The sequence below is a fragment of the Podarcis liolepis genome, assembly GCF_965112155.1.
Source record: "Podarcis liolepis genome assembly, chromosome: 3".
Classification (NCBI taxonomy): domain Eukaryota; kingdom Metazoa; phylum Chordata; class Lepidosauria; order Squamata; family Lacertidae; genus Podarcis; species Podarcis liolepis.
Window position 1 is genome coordinate 57,547,492 of NC_139557.1, and position 19,558 is coordinate 57,567,049.

The following is a 19,558-nucleotide window of genomic DNA, read 5'->3' on the forward strand; positions in this document are numbered from 1 at the left end:
GGGCTTGAATAACTCAGAGAAGCTATGAGCTATGCCATGCAGAGCCACGCAAGACAGACAGGTCATAGCTGAGAGTTTAGACTAAATGTGATCCACCTGGAGAAGGAACTGGCAAACCACTCTAGTATTCTGCCAAGAAAACTCCATGGACAAGAAAAGGAGAAGATTTGAAAAGAAAGTGAGTTTCTCCAAGATATGCTCTGGTTCATGGGGTCACGGAGAGTCGAATACAACTAAGATGACTAAACAACAAACCCACTAGCATAAGGGATTTAGTATGCCAAATTATAAGAAAAAAACCAAAATATATTGCAGGATAATGGGGATGAAGACTCATGTATTTAAGGCAATTCAGTCACTGTAACATTCAATTACCTGCATCTTTCATTTGGTAGGGGTGTGCATTTGTTTCTGTGGGCTTACATTTTCTGTTTTAGCTACCAGCAAACTGCCACCAACCTTAGCAGCAAAATCCAGGAATTCTATCGAAGCAACTGCAGTGTTCCATGCACCAGAAACCATTTAGTTATGCTGGCCACATGATCCAGAAAGCTGTCTCTAGACAAATGTTGGCTCCCTTGGCCTGAAAGCGGAGATGAGTGCTGCACCCCATAGTCAAATCTGATTGCACTTAACTGTCCAGGGGTCTGTACCTTTACCTTATTGGAAAGCCTGATTGACTGTCTGGTGTGGTCCACGTGGAAACCACAGTGTCTAGAATTTCCCATTATTTCTCAAGTGCAAGTGGCAACAAAACAAAACCCTTCGCTTTTCTGAAAATTGACTTCTTGTTCAAATCCCATAACAGAATAGCAGCATCAGGAGTAGTACATTTATATTTTAGGGTTAAAAATGTATTACATTTCCCGATAGGCCTATGAAGTTTTCAAGGGCAAATGACTCATTCTTTCTCAGTCCCTGACAGAATAAATAACAATATTTTTGATAACCCAAGTTGTGTTTTGTACAATACTGACATGTACTATATGTCACCTGAGAATCAAAGAAGTTTGCAGTGTTGTTAACCCTAAGCAGAACTTACTTGCTCTTGCAGCTTTTGAAATCTTGTCTGCAAAGGAAAGAAAGCTGTATGTCAGAGAGACAGAGAGAACTTGAAAGACAATTGAACAACATAACAGCCACCCTCTTTGCTTATTAATACAGGTTTTGATGAAGTTAACTCAGATGAATATATGAAGTTGTCAGGCAGTGATGATGACAATATGCCCTTGAACAACTTCTTTGATAATGTGATTGGAGACTGTTGCTTTGCCCAGGCAAACATCTAAGAAACTCTACTGTTATCTACCACGGTGGGTGCAAAGGGTAAACGTGTTTGAAAAAATGATAAGCTCCAGCAAGAGACACAGCTTCACTTGTCTTCCTACTTTAATATGATCTAAACATGCATTAGGCAAGTAAAATGGCACATAGGTTGTTATGTAGGGCAAACAGTTGGCTTCTGCCACTGAAAAATGAAGAGAGCCATTGTTGTGAGTGGTGGGATCCTGGGCATGTACTGCACTTGGGAGTGATTATGGGGCTGGCAGATTGGCAATCCAAACTCAAAGTATAGATTCATAAACATGCACTTCATTTTTTATTACAATGGAGTCCAACCTGCTCTGGTTGTAGCTCCCAGGTCAGCCAAACAACTAGTGACTACATCTCTTCAAAACCAGTCTCTCTTTTATGTACCACATGAACATTTCATTCCTCACAGAATGCTATGGGAGAATCCTGGATGTGTGTGTGAATTGCACCAACTAATAACCTATACTTTGGGAAGAGAAATGTGCAGTTAGGTGGATTTGTACTGTAAACAGCACCACTGAGGACTTCCTTCTTTTTCTCATGTGTTTTTGTAGGGTGGACAAAAGGGGAAAGAGGACACACTTTCTGTATTAATCTGTTTTGCTCACTAAAATCCACCAGGGATATAAGAAATCTGTTTATCTCCAACTGCTTCAGTTCACATATGTGGTTAATAATTTCAAGTAAATAAAGCTGATTAGCAATTCCAGTAGGATCATGTGCAGGAACATAGACCACCAGTACAGTGCTGTCAAGTAACATGGGAAATCTTATCTGAGCAAAAAAATCTGGTAAAGTAGGGGAGTGGTAGAGTTATCCTGGCCAACTGACATGACAGTAGAGGTTACCAGCTTGCCAAAGTAACAAACACTGAACACAAACATGGGAAATCATCATGTATGATCCTTGGCTCAAACTGAGAGAAAGTTGTTTGTAAGTTCCATTGAATTCAAAACTAACATTCAGTTATGGCATATTATGCCCATTAATAGACAAGACCCATTCATAGACAAGACCCATTCTTAATTGGATTTAAGAAGGCCTATTTTCTCTGGGTTGGCTAATGTTTATATGTTCATCCCTACTAATATTCAGCTTGAGCTGTACACATGTAGCCATTAGAGGACTGGGTGACTTTGGAAACTTAGAGCAAAAAACTGTTCATTACCTGTTGTCACATTGTGATGGTAGTGGGTTTCTTTTACTGCTGGGACTGTTAAGCAAAACAGAAAGATCCAATTCATTTACATTCCCAAGGTCAATTTAGGCATTAAAGTTCCTCATTAAACCTACTATGTTTTATATATGTTGTAAGACGCCCAGAGTGCCTGGGAAAACCCAGCCAGATGGGTGGGTTATAACAACAACAACAACAACAACAACAACAACAACAACAACAACAACAACAACATCAGTTGCATATTACCCTGTTAAGTCACATGCATTGTGCAGGTTAAAACAACAACAGCAATAATATTTCTGACGCTAATATCACATTTTGGTGCCCTGTTAAACACATTTTAATTTCTAAGAAATCATTGGAATTGGGCATTTAAACAACATGCTCAATTAAAACCAAAGCACAAAAAATAAGGAAAGGGACATTCTTTTGGCAATTTGCTGCAGGATAAGAGGTTCTAATAGGATACGTCACAAAAAACTATCTAAGCAGCATGATTCTATATAGATTTCTGGCCCCAGAGAGATCAGACTGGCCTCGACCTGAAGATCGTCACTTGTCCAGTTTTAATTTTAATTTGTTTGAATTAATTGTGGGATGTATCTTAATTTATTGATCGCTTGTTTTTATGCATTGTCTTACTTGTATGATGTTAGCCGCTCTGAGCCTGGCTGTGAGCCCGGGCGGGATATAAATAAATTATTATTATTATTTGTACCAATATCTCTAAACTAGGGCTGAGCCCAGGTTTCATGTTAATCTTCATGCCAAAATCTGTATTTTAACTAGATCAAATCTTTTCCCAAATATGCCTACAAATTACCCAGAATCGGAATATGTTTGTTCACCCCCACCCTGACAACCCAGAGAAATAGGACTGTTGAGAGGGAGCTTTGTAATGCTACTGTTTAGTTAATGGCAGTAGGAATCTTAGAGCTTGCTAAAGCTTCAGGGAGATGAAGGGATACAGCTCAGGGAAGCTCCTGAGCCTTGGGAACTGTGAAGTCTCTGAGCTACTCTAGAAGTTGTAAGTTTCATAAATGCTACTATTAATATCTGACATTGTACCATCTTGTGAACATCCACACTTAACAAAGGAGGTCATCTGCAATTCTTCTACAATCTGGACATATGCAATCATGGTTACAATGTGCAGAATTATGGGGAAGAAAAAGCACATCCTGGTCTCTTGGAGCTATCATTCTTGGGTTAGAGAATCATTTAGAGATTATTGCTTAAGAGCAGAAAATGTTTCAATTGGCTGATGAACTGAAAATTAAGAACATTATTTCTCGCCTTTTAAAAAGAAATAAATTAAGGGATGCATCCAATGTTATATTTCCCTAGCTGTCATTTGAAAATACTTATAAGGAATCCACCATGAAATATCACACATCTCTTTCTGTTCTAGTAAAAAAATTATGGGGAGTGCATTTGACAAAGCTCCCAGGAGCACCTCCAAAGTTGCTTCCTCACTAGAATCTTGTAGCATTTCTGAGGTGTTGCACTCCTTGGGTAATTAGCGGAAAGTAGAATTTAAATGGAGCTTTTACAAAAGCTCTTTATACAGCATTATAACCTATTTCCCCCCATGATGAAGAAGTTTCTATAATGTATGCTCAAAGAAAGTCCTGTTGACAGGTCCTACCCACTTAGTGATAAAGAGCCACACTATTGTGTCTCATTCAGGATAGCTTACGTTTTGGAACATCACAACAAAGTGTGCCAAAAGCTGGGTTGGTCTGAATTCAGTGTGTGGAGATGGCACAGATTCATTTCTCGAAGCATTGGTTGATATGTAAGTTTTATTTGTGTGTTTTTTGTGTAGCTGCCACAGGTTGGCACAGCACACATTTCTACTATATATATAAGATGTACAGAGAGATAATATTTTCTTCAACATGAAATGTAAATCAGCTCATCACTTCTGGGCTGCCATACGACCGATACTCATGCTTCACACTTCTTTCTACAGAGCTGTTCTCCATGCAGGAAAAATAAACAATTGTGTCAAATGTTCCTGATATATCCCGATGATGGAGGGCGGATGGCATATAATAATGTGATGTGCAGGCCAGATAATTCTTTTGAGTATACAGGCATAGAAACATGTGCGTCAGCCATCTCTGTTGGGTGAGTTCTGCAGGAGTTTGATTTAATTGCTTTGTAGGAAAGCTAAGCACACCCTTATTATTTTAGCTGAATATAATACTCTAGAATTTTGCTGTTCTTCCTGTCACTGAAAATAAAATCCCATGAAATATAAAACCCCTGATTTATGGCTTACAAAGATTTATATGTAGCTCCTTGTATTACCTGTGACCTTTTTTTCTTTAAAATGTGCCTTCTCCACTTTTTTCCCTGTGTAGATCAAGAAGTGAGAAATAAAGTACAGTATAAGAAGCTGAAAATCAAAATATGCAATGCACATTGCTGATTCTTTTTTCGGGATGGGGGGAATTAGCACATCTGCAATATAACGACCGTTTAAAGAAATCGAGCCCTTACCTTCTTTTTCCTTCAAAGGCGTCTCTTTTTTCTTGGCTGGGGAGATTTCCAAGGCATAATGATTAAACCTTAGTAGCCTTGAATATTTGCACACTTTAGTTTTAAAAGCACCTGAAGGACATGTCTGCTGTGTCACTCCATCAGCAGTAGCAAGAGCGAATGTGACCAGCAGTGGCCTAGTTACTATATTTGCACCATCCTATGCCACTCTATGGACTTCCATTGAGCCATATCTCAAAACCTTCTGGAATACACATATGCTCTTTTTCAGGCTTCCGAGAACAGAGTCAATCATCTGTGTCTTCACACAAGGAGGCAGATTGAAATTAACAAAGGTGCAGTGCTGCAGGCACTTTTGCCATTCCCTGCTGAGAACAGCAGCAACTATCTGGCAGTCTGCCTGGGTTCATCCCCCACCCCGCCCCCACCAACCTGATCTGGCTCACTTTAATACAGCTTTGTTGAGTGTCTTCTACAGCACAAACCATCTGCTAAGCTGCAAGCTGGGCTGCCACTAATCAGACCAACCTAGATCAAACTCCTAAGGACCTGGCGTGCCCAATCCTATGCAGAAGCAAATCCCACTGATTTCAATAGGACTTGCTCCCAATAAGTCTCGAGTTACATCTGCAGCAACTGTGAATGAATAAAATAAACCGACAGTTTCAGCCAAATCCTTTGATAAGGCAAGTCTAATCAGTTTTCATGGAGCTCAGTGGATATGGCAGTTTTTATGAGCTAAAGATCTAGAAATGCTAGGCTCCATTAAGTCAAATGGTGAACCTGTTCTTATTGCTCAATGTCTAAGGGGGGAAATGATGTTTACCTGCTACTGTGGTTTCAGCTGATGGTTCTTCAAGGAAGGTATGCATGAGTATATGGAAATAATAATAATAAAAAATTAGAAAAATTGGAAGGAAATAAGCAGAAGATCTTGATAATTGGATACGATGACACTTTTGTTAACATATGCATGAGCTATTAATTTGACACTGGGCACATGACTTTCCTGGGTCCATGCATAAAAATATCACATTTTAAAGGTAAACCCTACAACCCTATGGGGTGTCGCTACCAAGCACATGTTTGGATTCAAGTCTATGTAATTTGGGAAATGCAAATCTTTAATAATGGGCCATCGCAATCCTTTTCAGACTCAAAACACATAAGTCAGACGTTATTCTCCCATGATATAATGAGGCATTGTTTCTGCTTTGGTACATATTCTGGTTTCACTGTGAACCTTCCATCTCTATTACCTTTGAGATCACTGGAAAGAAACAAAACCCAGCACTACCTTGTTCAAATACTTCTTCCAAAATAATCTTGGCATCAATAATGGCATTTCTATGATAATGAGATAATCACTGTTTCATTAGAAAAACATTGTCTCCTATTTTAGGCATCAAGTCACAACAGAAATTCTTTTAAAGCAATCAGCATGCATTAACAATTATTTTAATGTGAATAAAGCTTCTGATGTTGCAAAATTATCAACTTGTGCCACAGGCAATTAATTAAAGATAAATGGAAATAGGATGAATTAGTAATTATTTTTTAAAAAATACAGTGCTAATTAATTTCCTTGATTGCTATTATTATCTATGTGTAGATAATTTAGGGTTTCCTTTAAGTGCAAATATATTTGCATGATCTAGCACAAAGATTACAAAGAGGTTATAAATCCATAGTTAATTAACTTGATATATTTTGAAATCCTGTGCTACAACAGTCTGTTGTTATACCAAGAGATGTGAAATAGTCACTACATTGATAGATTTGGTTGTATAAATATTTCTGAAGTTTCACCCTTTCACTTCACAGTGAAATGCTCAGCAAATCTTTAGTTAGATTGAGCCAGTAAAAAATGTTGGTTGTCATATCAGTAAACCAAAACTACATGAACACACTCTCTGTGTGTTTCCTAGGATAAGGCAGAACAAAGTACGCATTTTGTGGCAATGCATTCTAGACACCAAATTCTGCTCATTAAAACAAACATTCATAAGGATCGCTGCCATCTGCTGGCTCCATTGGGAATAGCACAGCAAGGATTTGCCAGAAAATTTTCACCAGTCATTCTGTTTTCTTTTCTTTTTTTGTTTTGCAGCAAAGTGCTATCTGACCACAGTAATTCTCTAATGGATACACACTGTTTCTAACCCACTGGGCAGTCTGCATAAATCATAAAAAGGTATACCTACCAAGAACAGCAGCAGCAGCAGCTCATATTCTCTCACACAATCTATCCAAAACCCCGCTTAATTACATTTAGATTGCAGTGCGGCCAATTCTTCCTATTTTACTTAATATTGCTTTCCGCAAAGCAGTGAATCATTATACATATTTCATGGACTTTCATCGATGGGAATTGAATCAGGATCATCAGGATAATCCTATGCTGTAGGCCGTGTTATTGCATTTAAATCTCACCCTTCCTCCAAGGAGATGGGAAATTTCTCGTTTTACCCTCACGTCAAATCTGTGAGGGAGGTTGGGCTGTGAAGTGGTCAGTGGCCCAAGGTTAGTGTTCTTCATGGGCAAGTGGGGCTTTAACACGAGATCTCTTTATTTTTAAAAAGGCATATGCATAAAACACCTCCTTATAAGTGCAAAAAGTGCAAAATATTCTTCTGCATGCAAATTGCATTTAAACACATGCATGCCTGCTCAGAAGTAGAACTCAGTGAACCTTCCTTCTGAGCAGAAATGCATAGGATGTGCCATAAACTCAGGAGGTTGGATTCTGCATTCTCTTTACTGCTAGTAGCATTTGCTAAGTTAAGTTCTGCAATTACTACTACTACTACTACTACTACTACTACTACTACTACTACTAATTCTGGGACACGGGTGGTGCTGTGGGTTAAACCACAGAGCCTAGGACTTGCTGATCAGAAGGTCAGCGGTTCAAATGCCCGTGACAGGGTGACCTCCCGTTGCTCGGTCCCTGCTCCTGCCAACCTAGCAGTTCGAAAGCACGTCAAAGTGCAAGTAGATAAATAGGTACCGCTCTGGCGGGAAGGTAAACGGTGTTTCCGTGCACTGCTCTGGTTCGCCAGAAGAGGCTTGGCTATGCTGGCCACATGACCCGGAAGCTGTACGCCTGCTCCCTCAGCCAATAAAGCGAGATGAGCGCCACAACCCCAGAGACTGTCATGACTGGACCTAATGGTCAGGGGTCCCTTTACCTTTACCTTTTACTACTACTACTACTACCCCACCCTTTAAACTATGCTTCCAGGGTGGGTTACAACAACGCAATGTTAATATTAAAACACAATTTTAGTATTACAAAATACTAAAGCCAATTTTAAACAACCCAATGTTACAGAAATAAGGTGGATCCTAAAAATATCAAGGTGTTCTTGCCAGAGAAAGAGGGTAGGGAGAGGCTTTTTTGCCAAGTTCCCTTTCCTCTTGCAGCTCCTAGTGTCACTCTCCACACTGTTCTGAATAGTAACCCCAATATCTGGAACAGATTTCGGGGGGGGGCTGCAGGGGGAGGGAAGTAATCAGTGAAATTGCTTCCCCCCCATTTCACTTGTGGGGTCCCTCTGATAGAGTCAGAATTTTCTGCACATATTATTATTATTATTATTATTAATTAATTAATTAATTAATTAATTAAATTTGTGAACCACCCAATACCCGCAAGTCTCAGCAGTAGCATAATTATCACGAATATTTCAGAGGAGTGAATAAAGAAAAACAGAGAATAGCTCTGTTACAATGCATGCAAAGTTAGTTTTCTATTGTTATAAATGTACTATGGCACATACTTTTAGTTTCTTTAGGCTTGGCTGGAAAGAAAAAGAAGAAAGAAGCATATGAGAACGGAATGAAGTGAGAGAGCTAATGCTGAGGTATAGGCCTTGTCTTGAACATACCGCACTGTGTATATTCTTGACATACATATTAGAATGTGGTGGTACCCTTTAGAAGCATAATTTTAGTTTGATTTTTTAATTATTATTATTATTTATTATTATTATTTAAAGAATAATTAAAATATCAAACTAAACAGTTCCAATAGCAAAAGGACTTTTAGCTGGGCAACAGAACTTCGTCCTTCCTCACTTGCCACCACATCTGGTCCTCCCTTAAGCCTCCAGAACAGATTTGTTTTTTTGGTTACCAAGAACTAACTTAGTTGGTCTTTAAGGTGCTACTGGAAGGAATTTTTTTATTTTGACTATGGCAGACCAACACGGCTACCTATCTACTACTTGTTTTTTTGGGTGGTGGTGCTGGCCGCGAGCTTGTGAGGAAAGGAGGGGGTTGGGAAGTTAAAACTTCTTGTGCTAGTGGAATTGTTTGGATGGATACCACACATTGTAATTATGATGGAAACAATCACTGAATATTTGCAGTTGGTCAGATACCTGTAAAATTCACCTGATTTTTCTGTCCCACCTATACAACATTCCAGAGCATCTCTTGAACCCTCCAGAGCATCCTTTGTGTATGTGTGCAGGGGAAGCAGCCAGAAAAGGACCGCTGTGCAAATAGAATTCTGCTCAGTATTCTCTGGATCTAACCAGATGCATCTGTTGTCACTCAGTGGTGTTGACCCATTCTGCTAACTAAAGGAGTTGAGAACCTGACCAGAGTAGGGCTATGACTAGCTGGGCTTCCTCTAGCAGCCACGTATATCCTTTAAGCTCTAACACTTAAAGTGCCAATGAAGGTTTCTGATCATGTTAGAGCCCATAACAAAAAACGGCCCTACAAATGGACCCATTATCTTTCTATCACCCCACCCCAACACCCAACTCTAATGGAAAGGAATAGCACGGGGGGGGGGTGGCTATCAAAGCAGTCTGGATGTATTTTAGGTGGGAGCTTGTTTCTAATGAAATTGGAATGTGTCCCAGTGGCGTAGCGTGGGGGGTGCAGGGGGGGGGGGCGGCCGCACCGGGCGCAACATCTGGGGGGGCGCACTCGCACTCGCAGCTCTCTGCCCCTACCTGGCTCACTCACTCTAGGGGCCGCAAATTACTTGCCTTGCCCCGGGTGCTGACAACCCACGCTACGCCACTGATGTGTCTTGTTTCAGGAGAATACTCTTAATATTTTGCATAGGTCAAATACAATTAGCTTTTTCGGTATCGTATACAGTATACCACGTGTAAAGATAGGAGTCAAATGTGTAAGAGGAAATGTTGAATTCATGGACCATACTTTCATATGTGGTGAGACTTTGTGAAGGTGTCCAAAAATTGGTCTGAAGTATATTTCGGAATATTCAGAATTACTGGGTGGATGATACAGATCTTTTCAAATAATCTGACAATCTTTCCAGGGTGTTACTCAAAGATTTGACTGCCTTTGTGCTCATATCCGCTAGGCTTTGAAACACTGTTTCCTTGGAAGTCCACGATAAGCTGTTCTGAGAACTTCTTGTCTGACAACAGGTGATGTATACTGTATAGAACTGCTGGGAAAACTTACCCATCAGCACTGTCTTTCCAAAAGACTAATCAAGCCAAATGCTTTGTATTCAACATGACACTTCTCTACCTGGTGAAAATCTGCCAATCCTTTTTGGAAATACTTGTTTTGCTCACTCCTGTCTGACTTTCATCAGAAGACTTTTTTCTTTTGATCTCCTAACCAATTTCTGTTGGGTTTAGTATTCTTCCCCCTGTTTCCCTCCCTGGTTTCATTGTTTAATTATGTATCAATCGTTTTAAAGATATATGGTAAAAAGAGTTTAAAAAGAATTTGACTATAGAACAATCACCAAATAATCTTAGGTAACTGGTAAACATTCTCTATGGAGGTCATTACTGATTTGATTAGAGATGGGAAAGCAGACCAAGCTGTTTGCTTGCTTGCTTGTTTTTTTGGCATACATTTATGTTGAACAGGAATAATGCCAGGTGCCCAAGGACATATTAGTCTGCTGGATTAGTCAGCTCTCCTTCCTGCTTTGCCAGGTGACTGTGCAACTATTACAATTTTCTTGTTTGTTTCTGTGTATCAAATGGCACTATTTGGAATGGATAGGAACTGAAAATAGAATATACATTAGGCGTGGGGGAGAATTTTGTTTGGTTTGAATTTTAAGCAAACCAATTTAATTCACACCTCCCAGACTAATGGAACATAATTATCCTTCATATTTCACACTGGAAAGATTATGGGAATATTTCACTGTTGATCACTCCACCAGCACAAGCATATTTACCTACCAGATGGAATAATCTACCCCTATCCTCCCCCCATGCACTGTACTGTGAGTCGTCCTTCCCCCCCCCCCTTGAACTGATGGGGACACACACTGTGTGTAGGGTAAGCAGTGGGGGAATAAGTCCCATTGCACTAGCAGCACTCATTGTGCTGGTTCCCACTAAACAACTATTGAATCTGTGCCGATGCATGTAAGGATAAAATGCATTTAGTGATGCATAATTTGGGATAAAATACATATTTAAATAAAAATGTATGTACTTTCTTTTAAAGGAATAGATTAACAGGAGCTAGAAATGAGCAGGAATGAAACTGAGGTGGAATCTACACACATATAAAAACACTGTGAAAATGCTTAAAAAAAAGTTTTGAAAAATACATTGAATTTGGCATAGCTCACTGTCACCATCTAGTGTCACATTTGTATATTGCACTTCACAACACATTTAAAATGTTTTATTTGCAGCTGAGACCTAACACAGACTGGAAATCCTTCCATGCTTATACATACCTGGTTTTACTTGAGGAACTTCTTTTTCATGTTTAAGGCTTTCTTGTTCTACAAGACAGAAGCAGCATGAAATAAACAAGGAGCCAAATTGTCAAATAACCCCTGTCATATGTCATGAAGAGGGCGTCACAGGATAACTGCAGGTCCCATCCCCAAATGTGCATGTATTGCTAGGCTCATGTATAGAACTTCCCTATGCAAACTGTCCATCCCAATGTGTTGATGTCTAGGGATGAGCCCAGCACCAGGCCAGACATGGCAATCTTAAGATTCATGCAAGAAGGGGGCTTCTTTCTATTCTACTTCCTCTGAAACTAGATAGGACCTATTCAGGCACCAAAAAGACAATATTGTACTGTAGAAAAACCCAAATACGAACATTAAGAAATGCTAAAATATTTTAAAATATAAAGTTATGTATCCGTACACTACTCCTACCCAAAGCCAGTGAAATAACAGAGGAGGTTACATTACAGGAGGCGGGTGAGGGAAACACAGCATAACTTCTATAATCCAGATGTACATTCCAGAAACAGTTTACTAAAAGAAAAAAGGCAACTACTTCATACAAGGATCAGCGAAAGCTTATTTCTGTAAATGGAGCCCATCTTTCTATCTTAATGGGAGTACAGACTTCAAATACTTCTGTTAATCACCTTAATAGGGTAAAATAAACTTGTTAATTTTCCTTTAAACTCCAAAGCCCCAAGAACTGTAATGCATAAACAGTGGAGCCCCAACCATGGTTATGATCTAGAGAACAAGGAATTGTATAATGGAAGCAACTGGGCTTCTATTTGTGTGATAATTAAACTTCATAAGATAAGGGTCACATTACTCAAGGGAGATTTAAAGTGAATTGGTTCTGAGGAATCATAATGGATTGCCAATTAGGAATGGCATAGAAGTACTTTTTTATCAGAATGAATCTAGTTAATAAGGACCAGTGGAAGATAGATAATGCTGCTTAAGTCCAAGCAACATCAGCTGCTACTATAGAGAGAGCATGTTTATATGGCAAGGCCATAGTATCATACAAGAATGGTTTGAAAACACAACATGTGTTAATAGCAAATAGATTTTTACTACATATTTGCTTTCAAATACAGGTTTGCTTTCAAATTATCACTCAAATGCATTTGCAATTCTAGTGTTTTCAATATTATATTTAAAAATGCAGCAATTCAGATTCTGTCATGGTAAGATTTTCAAACAGAAAGAGGAGGGGAGTTATTTGACCTGCCTTAAGAGAAGGATAAAAAATAGATCGATTTGTCAGCTCCAATTCATGACACAGTGGCAGAAAGACCCTTATAGCCCTGAGAGAAGAGGAACACCAGGGAGGTGGACAGCGTCATTTCATATTTAGGATTGAATTTTTGAAAAGTGTTGCATGGGTTTTCTGAAAGCACCAAAAAGCTCTTTGTCTATTATTGTGCTGTGGAAACCAGGAAATGTTATTGATGGGAGGCAAAATCTCTATTCCAGCACCAGGACAGCATAGTTCTGGGTCCTTTTCTGGAGCAGGCCAGAGGAAAAAGGGCTTTTTGTATCCTGCAGATTGCAGACCACTGTGCCCCAGGATGCCCCTATTTTTTATCATTTCATTTTATAAAGTATATAAAACAGATAGAGCAATCATAACAATGGATGAAAATTAAAAGTTGAGAAACAAAACTACAAAACAGGCACATAGAATGCACATGAGTTAAAATAACAAAGTCCAAGTAAAAACTATCAGTGTTATCAGATCATCAGGTATGGCTCCAGATTTACCAGGCTTGTGATGAAGACTGTACTGAAAATGATGATTCTGCTGTACATGTCAAATAACACATTCCTTAAAGCTGCTCTGGGGTGCCGGGGGAAAACCCAAGCAATTTTGTGGGAGAGTACAGGCAATAAAATCCACTGGAATTTGAAAGAAGGCTTGGCATAAGAAAAAACTAACAACCTCTTGCTTTAATATTCAAAGGAAGGGGCTCACCTATATAAAAAAAAACATAAAGCAAGTGCCTTGTATTAAGACACATGACATTAGCACAAATAAACTTCAAAGACATACATTGACTTCTCTTTAAACAAAAACAAAAACTGAAAGTCAATGTGTTGGGGAGAAGGTGTTTTCTATTTTCCCCAGATTCCTTTCTTTAATTCCTTACTGAGCTCCTTTTGTTCTCTAGCACACTTGCCAGCTGATGGTAAGAACTGCATGCTGAAACTGTGCACTCAGCTCCATTGCACAGCTGCGTAACTCCAACTGACAAGGCAGTTTGGATAGAGTCAAAAATATGAGGAAGCCACTGTTTTACATATTGCAGCTCTTGTCACACGTCAGCTGAATTCTAGTACGTTCACCATCATCCTCAGTGGCTTTAGATTTACCTGGCAATTTTAATAGTGGATAGAAGAGACAGCACTAGCATATAATATCAGGGGCGAAATTGAGGCAAAGCAGCAGCAGAGATTCAAAACTACTGCTTAGCGCATGAGGAATCTGCAAGGAGTAGCAGTATTTATTTTATTGATTTTATATCCTGCCCGCATCACAAGTAATCACAAGTCACAGTGATTATGTTGTTGGACCCAAAGCATGGTGCTAGGGGGAGAACAAGAGGACTAAGAAAACGGACTAAAAATGGCCACAACTGTATTGTTCATAGGTTGTGTATGACTTTGGCCAAGGATCCAGACACCGAACACCCTGACTGCTGACCAATGAGCCTGAATGCCGGGAAATGCTAGCGGGATCAAGGTGAGATCATGGCCACTCAAAGGTGGGCAGATACCACGGGTATTCCATTCCCAAAACCAGGATTAGGGTTACTAATATGGAACATTTTCATTGACCAAACAATGGCATCTATGACCAGTACATATAAGCTGAACAAGCTATAACTTAGGACCCCACTCTCTTGGGGGCCCCCAAAAAATTTAAAGGAAAAAAAAAACCCACTGGATGTACATTTCCAAAATATAAGATAAAAAAACAAATAAATAAAATAAAACCTACATATGGTAACAGTGTTTTGTGTTGAATAGGTTCCTATGATGTAAGTAATGGGCCCCACCTGCTAGCCTGCTCCCTAAAATATCACTGGTTTGCTCCTTTATATATATAGAGTGCTTACATAAAATATGTATTTTATGATAAAATACATATTTTGTTATGTGCAAATGGCTTTGGATACCTACTAGGTCAATAAATTACCATATAGCATATATTCAACACAAAAACCAGTGACAATTTGTTCTTGACAAAGGACAGCTGGACATATAAAGGGCCCCATTACCTTCAGTAGCTTAGGGCCTCATCAAACCTAAATCCGGCCCTGTCTATGTCAACTGTTCGTTCTTTTTTTTATTCTGCTATGCAGTTTAGCAACTTACTTGCTGGTTTGTGTTCCACTTTCTTGCCTAGAAAAATACAAAGACAACAGTGAGCTACATTCATTCTTAAAAATAAAGATTGCAGATGAAACTCATCTGAGTTCCGTAGCTTTACAATGCAATAAGAAGATGCACCAGGGGAGCATTTTGGACACATGGTATAGCGCTGTTTCCATGGTGCCACATTGTGGTTGGAATTCCCTTCCCTCTGAAGTATGACGGATATTTGGTGCCAGCAAAATACTTCTTTGCCCAGGCCCTGTACAATATGTACAGCTATATGTGAAGTGACAATTGTCTGTCTGTTGCATTATTAATATTATATCTTTTATGCTTTGGTTTTAAATGTTATATTTTAATTTATAGGGTGTTATGTACCCTCCATACTTCAGACTGTGCATAGAAGGCCCTACTTTGGTGATTTTACGGCATGGGCACGTATGTAGCGGCAACAGTGTGCTCATTATCACAATGCCTTTTTCCTACAATTGTGTGGGACTGATCCATGCCAAATGCATTCTAGAGCTCTAAATCCTATCTCAGTTGATAGAGTGCAAATGGTGTCACGTGCTCTTAGCATATCACTACACAGAAACAGCACAAATGGTTGGTTGTGTGCACGGTTGGACAGATAAGTCTTTGTCAGCTCTGCCTGTGTTCATTCATAAGTCCACCACGACTCATTTCTACATTAACCTGCATGGTTTATTTATGTTACAAAGGCACAATAAATAAATAAATACACATGTAGATGTGTATTTTTGATTGTATCTTTTTACAAAGTGCACCACTACAAACATATTTTCTCTCAATATGGTCTTTTAGCTGACAACTATATCTCAAAATTCTGAAAAGGGCACATTAGCACATTAATCTAGGAGGTGCAGATCAGGCTAGTTCTTATCAGAATTACAAATAAGTAATTCCCTGAGCATCTCAAGTAAAATGCCAACCACACTGAAATGGCTGGAGAATAAATAGGCATGGCTTAAGGATGAATTGACCCTTTTGCAACATGCAGCATCATCCTATTACTTTGTCATACAACAGGGATTGTCAAATACAAAAAAGAAACTCTCTTAAAATAATTGATTCCAGGCTCTTATGCCCAGATATTGGTGCCTGAAGCTCTATTTTTGAGGGTCTCTCTCTCAGGTCTTCAGTTAGTACTTTTTCTATATATTCATTTCAAGTGTTTATAAAGTTGTGCCTTTATCAGAATGCCAGAAAGATATTAATATAAACAGCACCTTCCCCTCCCACCCATGGACAAATGATTGGGATTCAGGATGAAAATCTTTCAGCCAAGTGAACCATAAATTGTTGTTGTTGTTTAGTCGTTTAGTTGTGACCGACTCTTCGTGACCCCATGGACCAGAGCACGCCAGGCACTCCTGTCTTCCACTGCCTCCCGCAGTTTGCTCAGACTCATGTTTGTAGCTTCGAGAACACTGTCCAACCATCTCGTCCCCTGTGCCCTCCATCTTTCCCAACATCAGGGTCTTTTCCAGGGAGTCTTATCTTCTCATGAGATGGCCAAAGTATTGGAGCCTCAGCTTCACGATCTGTCCTTCCAGTGAGCACTCAGGGCTGATTTCCTTAAGAATGGATATGTTTGATCTTCTTGCAGTCCATGGGACTCTCAAGAGTCTCCTCCAGCACCATAATTCAAAAGCATCAATTCTTCGGCGATCAGCCTTCTTTATGGTCCAGCTCTCACTTCCATATATCACTACTGGGAAAACCATGGCTTTAACTATACGGACCTTTGTTGGTAAGGTGATGTCTCTGCTTTTAAAGATGCTGTCTAGGTTTGCCATCGCCTTTCTCCCAAGGAGCAGGCGTCTTTTAATTTTGTGACTGCTGTCACCATCTGCAGTGATCATGGAGCCCAAGAAAGTAAAATCTCTCACTGCCTCCATTTCTTCCCCTTCTATTTGCCAGGAGGTGATAGGCCCAGTGGCCATGATCTTCATTTTTTTGATGTTGAGCTTCAGACCATATTTTGCACTCTCCTCTTTCACCCTCATTAAAAGGTTCTTTAATTCCTCCTCACTTTCTGCCATCAAGGTTGTGTCATCTGCATATCTGAGGTTGTTGATATTTCTTCCGGCGATCTTAATTCCGGCTTGGGATTCATCCAGCCCAGCCTTTCGCATGATGAATTCTGCATATAAGTTAAATAACCAGGGAGACAATATACAGCCTTGCCGTACTCCTTTTCCAATTTTGAACCAATCAGTTGTTCCATATCCAGTTCTAACTGTAGCTTCTTGTCCCACATAGAGATTTTTTCAGGAGACAGATGAGGTGATCAGGCACTCTCATTTCTTTAAGAACTTGCCATAGTTTGCTGTGGTCGACACAATCAAAGGCTTTTGCATAGTCAATGAAGCAGAAGTAGATGTCTTTCTGGAACTCTCTAGCTTTCTCCATAATCCAGCACATGTTTGCAATTTGGTCTCTGGTTCCTCTGCCCCTTCGAAATCCAGCTTGCACTTGGGAGTTCTCGGTCCACATACTGCTTAAGCCTGCTTTGTAGAATTTTAAGCATAACCTTGCTAGTGTGTAAAATGAGCGCAATTGTGCGGTAGTTGGAGCATTCTTTGGCACTTCCCTTCTTTGGGATTGGGATGTAGACTGATCTTCTCCAATCCTCTGGCCACTGCTGAGTTTTCCAAATTTGCTGGCATATTGAGTGTAGTACCTTAACAGCATCATCTTTAAAAATTTTAAATAGTTCAGCCAGAACCATAAATTGGTAGGGCTAAAAACAGAACATATTTTTGGTAACTTGTCAGTTACTAAATCTGTCTGTCATTTAACAGAATGAATGTCTGTGTCTGTTGCACTTGTGTTCATGGCTGATGCATGCAATGAAAGAAAGAGGATTTGTTAAGACACAGAATAGCAGCTATTCTAGAACAGGAGTGGGGAACCTCAGGCCCAGTGGGTAATTGTGGCCCTCCAAGCCTCTCCATGGGGGTCATCAGGACATTTCCCAGGTCACACCACTTTCCCCAGACCTACTTCACACCCTCCTTGAGTGTTTTTGCCTGCCTGTGGTGTGTCCTCAAGGTAATGCTTCTTACTTGCCTGAATGGAGGATTGACTGGGCTGTGTGTATAGGAACCAGCCTACAGCACAAAGGTAAAACCCACAAATTAACTGCTCTGCCCACTGTTGCTTCTGGCTCTTCCACTTAATGGTGTGTGGCCTCCAGAACATTTTCCAGAAGAGAATGCAGGCCTTCAGCTAAAAAAGCCTCCCCACCCCTGCTCTAGAACCATTACTTTTATTCATAAGAACCTAAGGAGAACATGCTAGATCAGGCCAGTGGCCCCTCTAGGCCAGCATCCCGTTCTCCCAGTGACCAACCAGAACGTGACATAATGGACTACACAGCTTTTCAGATATATTTGGTTGCTGGTGCACTTTAAAGAAAATGGCTTAATTTATTAATAAATTCTTTTTAGTTGTGCAATGCCCTCTGTCAGTTACCATGGCTTCATCAATTCATCATTATTTCTAAACTGAGACAATCAGCCAACATTTCCCCCTCCATTCATCTTGGCCTTTACAACATGATCCACAAAACCAATTAAGAGCTTGCCAAAATAACTGAAAATGAAGTAAGACACATGTCGGTATACTTTTGAAAAGTATCCATCCAAAACATATAGCTGCTAGATGAAGATAACTTTGTTGCAAGAATTTCAATGGTCAACAAAAATTAACACAGCTGTTGGTGTCTGGATTATTTATAGCAACGAGGAAAAAGACTTTACAGGGCACAAAAGGGTTTCTCTCTTGATACTATAATAGTTTTACATGCATTAAGTTGTATCTTATTATTGCAATGGCCACTGCTTAAACCAAAGGTAGCCAAATGGTGTGTTCGAAGTATTGTTGGGCTGAAATTCCCATTATACTTGCCCATTGGCCATGTTGACTGGGGCTGGTGGGAGATAGCAGGCAACGTTTGGAGGGTACCACAACAGCTATCCCTGTTCTAAACAATACAGTTGGTTTTGGATAAGCAGCATTATTATAATGCAAATATGACTGAATAAAAATATACAACTGAACAAAAGTATTTTGAATGCTGGTGTCACTCCATTGATAATGTCAGGCCCAATTACAAACTTGTGAAAAGTTGTGTCTACACAAACAACATGCACATCTAATTATAATATTGCTCTTGTCTATGCAAACATTATCATGGATGAGATTCTGTTGAGAAACTTTTGCTTTCAAAATTATTCTGCCACTTGGAAAATAAGCTCAATGACCCTACTGGGGAAAAAACCTGCATGGCCAATTTGTGTATTGCACTGATATCACAGTATTTTAAAATGTCATACTGGTTGACAGCTAAGCAAAATGACATGAGTTTGTGAGCTGACATTATGGCAATACATTTGCATGACACACAACATGCAGCAATGCCAGGTCACCCA

General features: G+C 39.7%; 1 protein-coding gene across 1 annotated transcript in view; it reads right to left on the reverse strand.

The window, feature by feature from the left end:
* Positions 1 to 19,558, reverse strand: part of TRDN (triadin) — a 169,204-nt gene that overhangs the window by 9,491 nt on the left and 140,155 nt on the right. The window contains exons 32-39 of the mRNA XM_083497781.1: positions 15,099 to 15,125; positions 11,709 to 11,756; positions 8,785 to 8,805; positions 5,829 to 5,855; positions 5,003 to 5,038; positions 4,811 to 4,855; positions 2,483 to 2,527; positions 1,043 to 1,069 (exon numbers count right to left, since the gene is read on the reverse strand). Coding sequence (XP_083353907.1) covers positions 1,043 to 1,069; positions 2,483 to 2,527; positions 4,811 to 4,855; positions 5,003 to 5,038; positions 5,829 to 5,855; positions 8,785 to 8,805; positions 11,709 to 11,756; positions 15,099 to 15,125 — 276 coding nt within the window. The remainder of the gene's footprint in view (positions 1 to 1,042; positions 1,070 to 2,482; positions 2,528 to 4,810; positions 4,856 to 5,002; positions 5,039 to 5,828; positions 5,856 to 8,784; positions 8,806 to 11,708; positions 11,757 to 15,098; positions 15,126 to 19,558) is intronic.